At 38.6% G+C, this 14,656-nt stretch overlaps 1 protein-coding gene across 1 annotated transcript in view; it reads right to left on the bottom strand.

Moving 5' to 3' along the window:
* Positions 1 to 14,656, bottom strand: part of Akap10 (A-kinase anchoring protein 10) — a 58,087-nt gene that overhangs the window by 28,342 nt on the left and 15,089 nt on the right. Inside the window, exons 4-7 of the mRNA XM_051180446.1 lie at positions 13,664 to 14,221; positions 5,937 to 6,035; positions 2,032 to 2,116; positions 1,120 to 1,243 (exon numbers count right to left, since the gene is read on the bottom strand). Coding sequence (XP_051036403.1) covers positions 1,120 to 1,243; positions 2,032 to 2,116; positions 5,937 to 6,035; positions 13,664 to 14,221 — 866 coding nt within the window. The remainder of the gene's footprint in view (positions 1 to 1,119; positions 1,244 to 2,031; positions 2,117 to 5,936; positions 6,036 to 13,663; positions 14,222 to 14,656) is intronic.

Here is a 14,656-nt window from a genome sequence, read left to right as displayed (position 1 = left end):
ATAACAATCTATTTGTGAATATAATCAGAATATATTATTACATCTATGAATGTCTTAATGAAGTTCATTATTATGTATGATTATATGGTAATAACTTTTAAAAGACTTCAATAAGATGAACAAATGTTGAAAAATATCTATGTCTCAAAGAGATTAACAAATTTACAGTTTGCTTCAAATATTATACTGAAAATTCTATGAATTAGAAAAATAAAAAATGATGAATATGGGAAAACTTTTTTTTCTTCTAAAATCTGGTCTGTAATTACAATGGGATGAAGCACAAAATTCTATGGCTTTTTTTACTTGTTCTTATTTAGTGTATGTATTCATGTTTGTGTGTGTGGGGTTCCGGAACCTGGGGTTCATGTGAGCATATAAACAGAGGTTGACATCAGATATGTCCCTTTATTGCACTCCACCTCACTTTTTGAGACATAGTGTCTTACTTAGGCCGAAGCTCACCAGCCAAGTAGACAAGCTAGTCATCAAGTGCCAAGGAGCCTCCTGTCTCCACTTCCAATAGTGATCATATGGATGGGTGTTGCCACACCCAGCTTTTTTCACAAGGGTTCTCTGGATCTGAACTCAGGTCCTCATGTTTATGCAACAAGCACTTTATTTACTGAGCCATCTCCCCAGCTTCTATTTATTTATTTTTGAGGTAGGAGTTCAAGTAGCCCAGGGTGTCCTTGAAATCATTATATAGCAAAGGATGGATAACCTTAAATTTCTGATCCCCTGTCTCCACCTCAACAGTGCTGCTGGAATTAAAGGTCTGCACTACCATGATGAGTCTCATGTGGACTAGAGACTAAACCAGGGCTTCACCCTGCCAACTGAGCTATATTCACAACCTCCAATTAAAACACTTCCACATCTTCTTTATAATGTACTCTTTTAAGGTAACTACAGTGCTTTCTTAAAATCAGGGTTACTTTATACTGAGTTTTCTCTTTAATTGATGACTATGTCATTAAAGAACTCTTGCCATAAAGTACAACCTAAAACAATCACTTTGGAAATGACTTATCTGTCCTATGTAATTTTGTTTAGACAGAGCCCCCAGCATGGGGCTGGAATGCTCTAGCAGAATAGAAAACAAAATACGGCATTTACCTCAGAGAAATAAAAGAGGGCTGACTCACAGAAGAGGATGTCAGCCAGGTAAACAGTCCCACTGGTGAGTACTTCAATCTGGTATTTACAGAAATGATGGCTTCGCAGAAACTCACTAAAGTGCCTGCATGTGGACAAAAAGAGAATATTTGAGGGAAAGAGCATAACTGAAAAATAAACAAACAACACTCTTTCCAAAACTATTCCTACTCAATCCCCCCCCCCCCCAGGACAGGGTTTCTCTGTAGACCTGATTGTTCTAGAACTCACTCTGTAGACCAGGCTGGCCTCAGTCTGCCTATGCCTCCCAAGCACTGGGTTCAAAGGCGTGCACCACCACTGCCTGGCTTTATTCCTATAAAATCTTAAAAGCCTGGGTCAAAGCTGCCTTATTTCCTAAGGTGTTACTCCTGATTCCTTTCAGCTGTAAGCCACCTCCCCATCTCTCAATGAGTTTGGGGCTTTCTCCTGATGGTTAACACATGCTACCTCATATTACAATAACCAAAGAACATGGCCTGTTTCTTTTATTAAGCTACAACTTCCTTCAAGGCAGGTACTGTTAACTACTCTGGCTCTGTATAAAACATGTAATAAATACCGAGTAACAGAATGAATATATAGATTTTTAAAGGCACACAGCAATAATCTTTAAAAAAAAAAAAAGTCTGAATGTAGTTTATTATTGTTTAGTTACAGACCATAAACTGAAAGCATGAACAAATTGGATGTCCACCTGAAGACATACGTTACTAACAAATTCTCTGCCACATACTACAGTCTCAATCACCCCAAATGACTTTATCCAAGTGACCTAATCTTCCAAAGTGCATTGTTTGTAGTTGAGTGAAGTCCATTTTCTAACCAGGAACCAGAATTCCCAGGAATGCTAATGTGAGAATATGAACTTACTCTTGCTCCATTGCACTAAAGACTACAGCCTGTGCCAGAACGAAACAGTTGGGATCCACCTGGCCATCTTCTCCACAAATCTTTGCTGTGAAAGAAATAGCAATTGAATTTCTACTAAATTCAAGCTATACCCACTTTAAACCAAATTGGGAAATAAAAATTAGGGCATTCACATGAGGTTTCCAAAAACTAAAAGGGCTGGCATGATGGCTCAGTAGCACTTGCTGACAAAGCTGATAACCCAAGTTCACTACCCAGACCCATGTGGTGCAAGAAGAGAACCAATTCCCATAGGCTGTTTGTCCAACCTTCACCATGGTATATGCACTGCCCCCCCAAATAAATAACTAAATAAAAAGAACAAGAAGAAAATATAGGAATACAGGTAATGTCTTGAGACAGGAAAAATCTTTTGAGGTACATAAATGGAAAACAGATCAAAACACTGAACAAGACAAGCATCTCTATACATTAAATTGCTCCAAAAACAAAATGAAAAGGCAAGTAAAACAAGTGGACATAGGATAAGAGACAGATTAATGGTTAGTAGCACATACTGCTCTTCCAAAGAACTCAAGCTTGGTACCCAGCACCCATGTAAGGTAGATCACAACCACCTATAACTCCAGCTCCAGGGGATATAACACCCTCTTCTGAACTCCAGACACCTGAACTCACTTGTACACATCCACACAGAAATATGTATACACACAATTTTTAAAATAAATTTTTTTTTTTTTTTTTTTTGAGACAGGGGTTCTCTGTGTGGCCCTGGCTGTCCTGGAACATCTTGCTCTGTACACCAGATTGGCCTCGAACTCAAGAGATTTGCCTGCCTCTGCCTCTTGTGTGTTGAGATTAAAGGAATGCGCCACCACTGCCCAGCTATAAGACTTTTTTAAAGCCAGGATATGTTGCAGGTGCACCTCTGTGAGTTCAAGGCTAGCCTGGTCTACAAAATCAGTTCCAAGACAGCCAGGGCTTTTACACAGAGAAACTCTGTCTCAGAAAAAAAAAAAAAAAAAAAAAAAAAAGGGTCAGGACATGTATGAGAATTAATAGATTACCATTAATTAATGGCCCAAATCCCAAATAAAAACCGAGCTAAGAACACGACAGATGACTCCAAAAGAACAGAGGTGGGCGGCATTCTTGTTATTTTCCAGCCACCACCAGTTTTCTTCTATTTAAAAAAACAAAATAACAAAAACACAAATGGCTATTATGAAGATATATTAACTGCTTCAGCAAATGTACACATGTACTCTCTGTGATATATATATATCACACATTGTAACAGTGTATGCATAAGCTAGCTAGGGCAAAGGAAAACTGATACAACTGTTAATAGGAGGCTATGCTAGTGTATCTTCTACAGGGCAATTTGATGGTTTCTATATTAGTTCTTTTTTGGAGATAGACACCATGTAGCCCTGGCTTGTCTGCAATTCTTTGTAGACCAAGGTGTCCACAAATTCACAGAGATCCACCTTCCTCTGCCTCTGGAAAAAACAAAATAGTTTTAATCAGTAATACTATTTGTAAGATTGTAATCTAATGAATTATGGATTTAGAAGTTTAGAAGTGAAGTGAAAGTTATGAAGAGCTGCCTAAAAAAATTATAGTACATTCATGAGCTATTTAGCTGGCTGTTAAATATCACTAGAAGAATCCTGAAGCAACTGTAACAGCCAGTTCTGCTCAGTTCTTGTCTTTAAAGAGGCTTCAGGAAACTCAAAGGTCATATCCTGATCCCTTTAGTCACCACTCTCCAGACAACATTAAACTGTGATATTGGAATGTGTGTGTGGTCTTTGACCAATAAGTTCTTAAACTTCTTGGAGTCTCTGGTGTTATGACAGTCTTTATCATATGTTCAACCAGTAGTTAGGAATCCCTGGAGTTTCAGGAAGGCACCTGGTCACCAGAACAACTGGGACCTATGACCATGGCCTGTGAGAGGGTTAGGATCTTCAATGAAAAGGACTGAAGACAGGGGGTAATGACTCATGGCCAACAATCATATTCAGCTATGCCCACACAATGAAACCTATATTACAACCTAAGTACAGGCCTGAGAAAGAGGAATTTCACATTAATGACTAAACAGTGTATGGTGCATATGTGGAGAAAGCATGGAAGCTCCAAGTCCCTTCTCTAATTTGCTCTGAACATATCCTTCCATTGGCTACGGGCCTGAATATCCTTTATTACAAATCAGAAAATGTATTTCCCAGAATTCTACAAGTTGATCTAGCACACTAGTTAAACCAAAGGAGAGTGAATGAGAAGCAGAAACAACCTTCTTAGAAGGGGGAAGCATTGTGGGACCAAGCCTTCACTCTGCAGAATCTGAGCTATTTCCAGGCAGTCCATGACAACTAAGTCGACAAGGAAGACATCTAAGTAGCACTTGCTAGAGAATCATTTGCACAACTGGTTGTATCTGGTCACAAACCAGTCTCACAACTGTGAGAGCATAGCAGGAGTCTAAATGTTTCCTATATCCTTACAACAGCATGCTTCTCCCTCCCTTAAGTGCTTTGCTTCCTACTTCACTGAAAAAGCCAGAGCAATGAGAAGATTCCCTCTTCTATGTCATGTGCATTTTCACCCCCACAGAGTGCATTTACTCCTATCACTGCAGATGAACCTTTCCTTTCTTTCTCTTCCTTTCTTCTCTCTCTCTCTCTTCTCTCTCTCTCTCTCTTTCATGTATATGAGTATTTTGCCTGCACAGACATATGTGCACTATGTGCACACCTGGTTCCATCAGATTCAGAATATTGTTTGAGTCATACAGAGTAGTCAATAAAAAATTATTGTCTTGTGCTTGCTATTATTGGTCTCAAGTCCATGAATCTGGGTCAATATGCAAGAGAGACATGAATTAAAATATAATAAAAGAAAAGTACCTTGGGGGGGGGTGGAGAGATGACACAACATTAAGAGTACTTAATGGTCTTGCAGAAGACCTAGGCCCAGTTCCCAGTACTCGCATGGAGGCTGGCACCCACCTATAACCCCAGATCCAAGGGATCATAGGCCTCTCTTTTGACCTCTGTGGCTCCTGAATGCACATGCTGCATACTCAAGCATACTCACATGCACATAAAATAAACATAAAAATTTCAAAAACATGCTTTGAAAATAGACTAGGAGCTGGACAGTGGAGGTGCACACCTTTAATCTCAGTACTGCAGAGGCAGAGGCAAGTGATTCTCTGTTAGTTCAAGGACACCCTGGTCTACAGAGTGAGTTTCAGGACAGCCAGGGTTACACAGAGAAACCCAGTCTGGAAAAACCAAACCAAACAAACCAACCCAAAAAACAAAACCACAAACTAGGAAGAGAACTGTTATATTCCATGTACACACACACATGCACACACATATACACACTCTCTCCCTCCCTCCCCCTTTCCCCTTCTCTCTCTGGGAGCCGAAGAGATGGTTCAGCAGTTAAGAACATTTGCTGCTCTGGCAAAAGACTTGGATTCAGTACCTAGCACTGTCATGGCCACACACACTGACTATAACTCCAGTTCTAGGGGGCCTGATGCCCTCTACTAGTCTCTATGGGTTCTTGCACTCATGTGAGACACATAAATTCATGCATGCACACATATATACACACAAAAATAGTAAATACTTTCTTTTGGATGGCTGTGGTGGCATATTGCTTTAAATACAACACTAAGGAGGCAGAAGCAGATGGACCTCTATGAGGCCAGCCTTTTCTTCACAGAGAGTTCCAGGCCAGCCATAGCTATATAGTGAAATGAGACCATGTCTGAAAACAAATAAACAAGCAAACAAACTCCAATAATAATGTTAAAGATAATAAAACCTAGTCAATAACCAAACCAGTCAGTTCTTTCCCCCATGACTTCAAGTACTACTTACCTATGATGTCATTTCTCATGGCTTCTGTAATTGGTATTGGTTTAGCAGCATCTGGAGATATGTATTTGGTAAAAGTATTCACTGCATCTTGTTCTATACCTGCAAGAGAAGAGAAGGACAACTTCAAACCCACTGAAACGGACTGTGCTCCTAACAGCAGGATGCTGTTTGCTGGGTGGAGCTATTACAAGTCAACTTTCACTGTAAAGCTGCCCTCTTACTGTGTGGTTCACAGAACAGGAAAACCTTGTGTCAGTTATTTCTTCCAATGTCAGTATGAGCTACTAAGCCCCTCACTAACAATGACCTCTTTTTGTGTCTCTTCTCCGGAGTCTCAGCTTGAAATAGTTGCACAATAATACAACAAATTCAAAAATCTTTATAAATCCACATTAGTAAGGACAGAACCCTATGAAACTGAGGCCAAAATGGAATATCTCTTCATTAGTTTATTACTGTCTTGTACTTGTTAACAGATGAAAGCATATCATTTGTTTCTTCTTGATTGAACTTTGGTAAGTCAAATGTCTCTGGAAGGTTACCCATTGATTTTAAATTCTCCAGTTCAGGGGAATACAGATTTTTAAAGTATGTCTTTAGGTTTCCCTGAATTTCCTCAGTGTCTGTTGTAATGTCTCCCTTTTCATCTCTAATTTTATAAATTTGGATTCTTTCTCTTCTGTAGCTAGAGGGATGTCAATCCTTTAAAGAACCAGTTGTTTCAGATTCTTTGTATCTCCTTCACTGACTTCAGCTCTAACCTTGGTGGTAAGCCTTAGCCTTCTCTCTCAGCCCTGACTTTGATTTCTACCTGTTTGCTTGTTTGGAGTGTTGATGGCTTTGTTTTTTGAAGGCCTTCTTGTGTACCCTTAAATTAATAAACTGTCTCTCAAATATTTTTAATCTTTCCTCTTAGCACTGCCTGCATTATGCCTCCTAGATGTTGAGATGCTGTGTTTGAATTTTAAGCAGTTCAATTCTAGGAATTAACTTTTTCTTTTTACTCTACTTTAAGTGGTATGTTGTTCATTATGTGTACTTTCTATCATTTCTATTGTTGATATCCAGCTTTATTCCACAATGGTCAGATAGAATGTAGGATGTAATTTCAATTTTCTTTTATCTGTTGAAATTTGTTTTGTGTCTTACCATGTGGTCTATTTTGGAGAAAATTACATGGGTTTAGAAGAATATGTAATCTTTCGTATTTGGGTGGAATGTTCTGTAGATCTAAAAGAAACATCCTAAACTTGAACTGATAATGAAAATTTGGTACACTGACATAAGGGAATATTATTTAGCTATTAAGGAAAGTGAAAATTTTCAGGTAAATGGATGGGGAAGAAAGCAATCATTCTCAGTAAGATAATCAGACCCAGAAAGACAAATAGCACATCCATGTTTTCTCTCATTTGTGGTTGTGAGCTTTGAATATTCAGATGTGTGTTTCATTTGAAATACTCACATGTCAGAAAATTAATAAGGGGCCACGGGGAGGGGTGTTTTTAAGGGAAAAGAGATAGAATACACTGTTATACCGGATTAAAAAGGAATAGTGGTACCAGGAAGGATTAAATTGAGGTGAGGTAGGGAAGCTAGGACAGAAGAGGGGATAGGGAGGGATAAATGCTATGGAGTATTTAAGATACATCACATTTATGTATGCTGTGGAATATTTGTTTAGTGATGCAAAGATGTGTTGCATTCCATTATGCTGCATTTGTTTAGCTCTGTAAAGCTGTGTTACTTTGCTTGCCTAAAACACCTGATTGTTCTAATTAAGAGCTGAATGTTCACAGTTAGGCAGGGGAGGGACAGGTAGGGCTGCCAGGGACAAAAAAATAAATAGGAGGAGAAATCTAGGCTTGAGAGAAGGAGCAAGAAAGGAAGGAGAGGAGGATATCAGAGGCCAGCCACAGAGTAAGATGGAAAGAAAGAACAAAGAAAGGTAAAAAGCCCAGAAGCAAAAAACTGTTAAGGGAAATGAAAAAGTTAGAAAAGCTGGCTAGAAACAAGCCAAGCAAAGGCCAGTTATTCAGAAGTAAGAGTAAATCTCAGGGTATTTTTATTTGGAAGCTGGGTGGTGGGCCCCAAAAGAGTAAAACAAACAAATAAAATCACCTACAGGTAAGTTTCACTAAAGACCTTTTGAAAAGTCATATAGAGAATTACTACTGGTAGAAGCTTCTTTAAAATATATACACATACATAAAAAATTAAATGAGTAATCCTATAATGAGGTAACAATGCCCTAATAGACTACACTAGAGACTAACAAAAAGTCAGTGCCAGGAATTGTCTATCTCTTTCAGAGTTGTTGGCATGTTGGGTCCCACACTCTATCAAACATTAGTAGTTATTGTCCTTGTTAAGCTCTCAGTTACTCTACAACTTGACAGTAAAACTCTATTTGCTGCTGCGTGGTGGTGGTGGTGGCGGCCAACTGCTCGCAACAGCAGCAGGAAGCACACACCTTTAATCCCAGCACTCAAAAGGCAGAGGCAGGAAGATCTCTAAATTCAAGGCCAGCCTTGTCTACACAGTTGAGTTCTAGGATAGCCAGAGCTTTATGGAGAAACCCTGTCTCAAAAAAACAAAACAACAACAGCAAAAAGATGCTATTGTTGAAGACACCATATATTTAAGTCATAGAACACATAGATACCAAGTTGGTAATCAACCTGGAAACTTCATCCCCACTAACTAGCCTTTACATTGATGCAAGGCACTATGCTCACTACTAGGGAGAAAAGGAATCATCAATCTCATCCAGCTATAAACCCAGTGAGCTGCAATAATGGATGGCTTGGCAAGACAGGCCCACATGTGCATTAGTGGCAGGACAATCACAGGTGTAACCAACAACTCTTAGATTGGATTTAAGATCCACTCTATAATATAAAACCCATTTCTGGCACCATTACTGAGCTAAGAACCTTTAGCTAGACAAGTCATAAGCCCCAGAGATGAACCTATTAAATGGACACAGTAACTGACAATAACTTACTTATATATCCATAGATTGACACACCACTCAATCTTCAAGGACTCACAACTTGTCAAGGAAGAGAGAACTAAGAGCTTGTGGAATGTTTAGTCTTAATGGAACATATATATCATACTCCACCACCCCAAAACACAGGTGTCATTGTGGAAGAGGGGGAAGGAATAGTTTAAGAGTCAGAGGCAATAGATGACCATAAGGAAACAGTGTTTTCTGAACACAGCAGGGCAACTGCACACATGAACTCACAGCAAATATAATAGCATATACAAGACCTGTACAAGCCCAAGCCAGCTCAAATTCTAGCATAAAGAGGGGAATTGAAAAGCCAAGTATGGTGGAGCACATGCCTTTAATCCCAGCACTCAGCAGAGGCAGGTGGATCTCTATGATTTTGAGGCCAGCCTAGTCTACATAGTGAGTAAGATAGCCAAAGCAATATAGTGAGACCTTGACTCCAAAGGGGGGGAGGGGGGAGTGCACAAAGTCCCATCCCACTCCTAGGTGAGGAGCTATTGGTAACTGGTACTTGCTGAGATAGAGATGGTCAGTTTTCTCTAAGAGCATAGCTAGTCATTGCTACGTCATCCACATTGCAGTGGAAGCCAACACACCTAAGACTATCTGAGCAGCACATGTCTTGACAGATTTAAATTAAAAAATAAGATAAAAATTTAAAAAGTGATACAAACTAGGGTGAGTAGAGAAGGGACTTTAGGGTGCTGAATATAACTAAAACACAAAATTCTCAAACAAGTAATAAAAATATTTTTGGTTTTTAAAAATCAATGAAGTCAGACACAGTAGCACACAACTTAATTCCAGCACTTGGAAGGCAAAGGCAGGCAGATCTCTTGAGTTCCAGGCCAGTATGGTGTACATAGTAAAAAGTAAGTTCTACAACAACCAAAGCTACACAGTGAGACTTTGTCTCTGGGATTGAAGAAGAAATCAATGAAAATGCCAGGCAAACTATATACATCTGTAGTCCCAGCTACTTCAGAGTGTGAAACAGGATGATCACTCTAAGATCACACCAAGGGAATTTGGGGCCAGTCTGGGCAATGTAGATACTATCAACAAAATGCCAATCAAACGAAACAATATAATGCACAACAACTTAGGTTGTACTAGTTTAATATTCTATAATAAAAGGAATACAAGGGTACAGGCTAGGACTACACAGAAAAAGACCCTGTCTCAAAAGAAGAGAAGAAAAAACAACACAACTAACTAAAATAAAGGGGGCCTGAAAGATGGCTCAGCAGGGACCCATATAGTAGTTGTCCTCTGACTTCTACAAGTATGCGGGCACCTTCATTTACACACACACACATACAAACATACAAACACACACACACACACACACACACACACACAGAGAGAGAGAGAGAGAGAGAGAGAGAGAGAGAGAGAGAGACAATGCACTGTGATTTAAAAACAAAAAAGGAACAGAAAATGTCCTTAAAGTATCCTATTTTGTTTTTAATAAATGTACCTTTTAGGTCTGTGATATGCCAGAAACTGGAAAAAGGGAACTTGCCTCCAGGCATCAGGGGGATGTTTAAGCACTAAGTTACTCAATTTAGCGTTTCAATAATTACTTTTTAAAATATTTAAGGGGCTGGAGAGATGACTCCTCAATTAAAAGCACTGGTTACTTTTCCCAAGGACCCAGTTTTGATTCCAAGAACCTACATGGAGACTCACAATTGGTTGTGACTACAGATGCAGGAAGTACTATGCCTTCTGGCCTGAAGGCAATTGCACATAGTGGTGCATAAGCATACTTGCAGACAAAATACCCAGACACACAAAATAATAAAGTAAATTAGAATATCTGAATCCTTAGACCTTGTCTTTCAACTCAAAAAATACATCTCAATAGTGACTCCATGAGTTCATACAAATAAATATATCTAGAACTTTATTATTTCTTACAACCAAGGATTTTGTTGTTGTTGTTATTTATGGTGTTGTATGTTTTTGCTTTCTTTTGTTTTTTCTTTTCCTCTTCTGAAAATGATAGATTTCAGGGACTGGAGAGATAGCTGAGAGGTTAAATGTCTTTGTCCCTTTTGTTGAGGACGTGGGTTCAATTATCAGTACCACATGGTGGTTCACAACCATCTATAGCCTCCCATCTAGGGGATCCAATAAGCATCATATGGTGCACATATATTTATGTAGGCAAAATATTCATACATATAAAGTAAAATATATAAGCTTTAAAATGCTTTTAAATAAATTATAAAATTTCAGATCATTAAATTTTAAGAGCAAAGTCTTGAAATTCAGGGCATATGAAGTAATTTAAAATTAATTCAAATATAAAAGATGAAACCTTAAGTAACAGAAAATTCTTCAGATAGTTCATAAGTTGAATAAAAATTTCACTGAGTGGTAAGCTTGTGACTATTCCATTCATCACTACATCTTAGAAATGAGATATGTAGTAAATACTCAATAATAAACTTATAATTACTGAAAGAATGAATTTAATAACATGAAATAACCATTTTTCTATTAATTTAAATTATTAACAATGCTTTTATGAAAATAAAACTAAAAAAACCTGAGATCATGCTTAAAGGATGACTTACTTAGGAATGCTGACTACTCTTCCTGAGGATTTGGTTCAATTCCATCACCCATACAGTGGCTCACACTGTATGTAACTCACACTTGTGGTATACAGATTATATATACACAGATAGGAAAACCTTGAGGTCGGAAAGGTAAGTTCGCCCTAGCTGAGGATGCTGGATGATAAAGAAAGCTTAACACAAAGAAGTAACTGGTCAGTGGAAGTGGAGCCCAACCATAAGAACCATAATAGATGGGGCATAACCATAATCAGAAGAGACAGCTAGGAAGCCAGGGAGGCAGCTATGAAGACACATACACACTTGGAAAATTAAGTATGTTTATCAAAGTCAGGTAAAAAAATAATTACTTTTTTTCTCCCCTTGATTACATAAACTAAGATCTTGAAGCCAAATTTGTTATCTTCTCAAATGAAGTAAGGAATATAGCTCAACCTGAAGTTCTGTGTTTAATCTTTGACAGTCACTAAGGGAGAAGGAAATAGAAAACATTAGTCTATCCTAAACAAGTTACTCCAAAGACATTGTACACTGGAGGATGTGGAGAGAGGGAATCAAAGACCTTACTACTTTTAAAAGCTAATTTTAAAATATAAAGGAGTTTGTACATATCAGAATAGGTGGACAATGCTGTTCACAAAAGCAACAGATTGTTAAATGATTCAGCCATGAGATACCTCTCTATAAGTTATTGGTTAGGGAGACCCCAGAGGCCCCCAAAACAATACAGGCTATTGCCACTGTTCTTGACTGCCTACCAGAGCTACCTGGTAGTACTCTATCACTAAACGTATTCCTCATTTTGGTTGTAGAATATATAGAAATCAAGATAGAATCAATCTAGAAACCTCTCTGAAGACTAGATTTTACAATGCCAGAAGGTATTAGGCAGGCTGCCAAAAAGAAAAGTCATCAAAGGTGGGTCCTGCATGCTATAATACAGTCCTAACAGGAAAAATGTGTCCACTGGTCAATAGTGACCAACTGACAAGATCTGACACACACTCCACAGGAGGGAACTCGTGCCCAGCTCCACAAATCTGGCTAACGGCCCATAGATGAGGGGAATCATAGGCCCTAGTTGGGAGTCTACTACTGCTGTTCTGTTAAAGAGACATGTTGGGGGCTAGAAAGATGGCTCAACAGTTAAGAACACTGTCTATTCTTGCAGAAAACTTTAGTTCAGTTTGGTTCTCAGCACCTACATCATGGCTCACAACTATCTTTAACTCCAGTTGAAAGGGCTCTGATGCCCTTTTCTGGCCTCTATGGGTACCAGGCATACAAATAGTATCAGACATACATGTAAGCAAGACTGATGCATGTGAAATTGACATCAAAAGAAACAAAGAAGCAACTAAACTAAATAGACACATTGTCAAATATTTTATCCATAAATTTGTGCTACTCTCAACCTCAATCAGAGAAGCTTCTTTTTCACTGGGTAGTAGTTAATGCAGACTCACAACTGGCCACTGTGCTGAGAATAAGTGATTTTTGAGTGGTAAACTCTAATGGGACATCTATACCTCCATACCCACCCAGAGCTGATGTTACAAGCCAAGAGCAGAATCAGATATTCCCTTATCTTAATCTTCTATAGCTAGCAGTACTAAGAAAATGCCTGGGTTTAATTCTAACTCCTCACTTACTAGACAATCCAGGGAAGGAACTTTCTAAATCATAATATTCTCAAGGGTGAATGGGATACGAATACCTACTTAACAGAGCTTTCATGACAAATGAAATCCAAATACACACTTAATACAGAATTTAATAAATGATACCTACCAGCAATCTAAAAGATAAATGAGAAAAGGTAACCTATACAGTGTAGCTAGGCAGTAATAAATGAGGACTGAGACCAGGAGGAGATCATCTACTTGGACAATGGCTTTCCTTTCAAATGTGAAAAAAAGCAGAACATTCCCTGATGCTATCTATTCTGCTAGCATAGCAATACAGTCACTCAAGATTTACTTCCTGATCCTTTTTCACACCGACTCCACTCAACACTCCAAATCCTCCTATATTGGTAAACTAGAGGTAAAAAGACACCCTCTGACCCTTTCATTCCTTGCTGTAGTCTTGCACTGTCACAGACATCACATACTTACTTTTCATTAGTTTTCCTGATAGGTCTCTCAGTGGAGAAGAGGGAATATTACTACTGGCTACTGTAAGTCTGGAAGAGGATTCTCGGGCGTCAGTGGAGATTGGATGAGTTCCTGTTCTGGCCGGTTCAAGATGGAGAGAATGGGCACTGTGACATTCTTGGGAAAGCAGCAAGTGATTCTGGGTGTTCTGAGTTCTACTACTCAGGTCGATTCCTTCTGGTTGAGTCATAAGCAGTGGGGCTGAGCTAGAATCCTCCAACCTCCTGTCAAGAGACTCAGTTACAAAAGACACTGTAGTTTCCTGCTTTTTAGATGGAGAGACAGGCTCAGCCAGTGAACTCTGTTTCACTGTGTTCAGACTGTGTGCTCTGATTCGAGACCAAGTTGTAGAGTGAAAACTTTCAGCCTCTAACCAAAATTTCACCAAGTGCTCCATTCTCCGAAGTTCCATAAACTGAAGGAAATAAGGGAGGACAACAGTGTCACCCAAGACTTGTTCAAGGGTCTTTGAAAGACTGGATTTGGTCTCTTGAGTTTGATAGTCCAGACAGGATCTGCCTAAATGACGGAAGCAAATGAATCAGTCGTTTGGTAATAATCAGCTTTTCTAACAGTGGAATCAGACAACACTTCCAAACTAACTACTTTCCAAAAAAGCCTTTTTTTACTCATTTACACCATTACTAACTAGGAGTGACCATTTCCTTCAATTCCACTTAACATTCAGATTAGTAAACTGAATATATTTTAATATTTCAACTCATTATTTTGATCTGTGTCTTTGAGTACTACTGAAATAAGTAATCTTTTTGTGCATTCTTGTTAAGTAGTCAAATGTATCTCTTTATTTTCTGTTGGAAATGCCTAATATTTACACGAACACAATACAGCACTACCTCGTTACACTTGCGGTTATTTTAATGTTTTTTTTTTTTCAAAGTGTCTTCCAATCATGAAGTTCAATATCCTTTGACTGGAATCTCCCATTTTATT

This window comes from Phodopus roborovskii, unplaced genomic scaffold (assembly GCF_943737965.1).
Source record: "Phodopus roborovskii unplaced genomic scaffold, PHOROB, whole genome shotgun sequence".
Lineage (NCBI taxonomy): Eukaryota > Metazoa > Chordata > Mammalia > Rodentia > Cricetidae > Phodopus > Phodopus roborovskii.
This window is presented reverse-complemented; position numbering and strand designations above follow the sequence as displayed.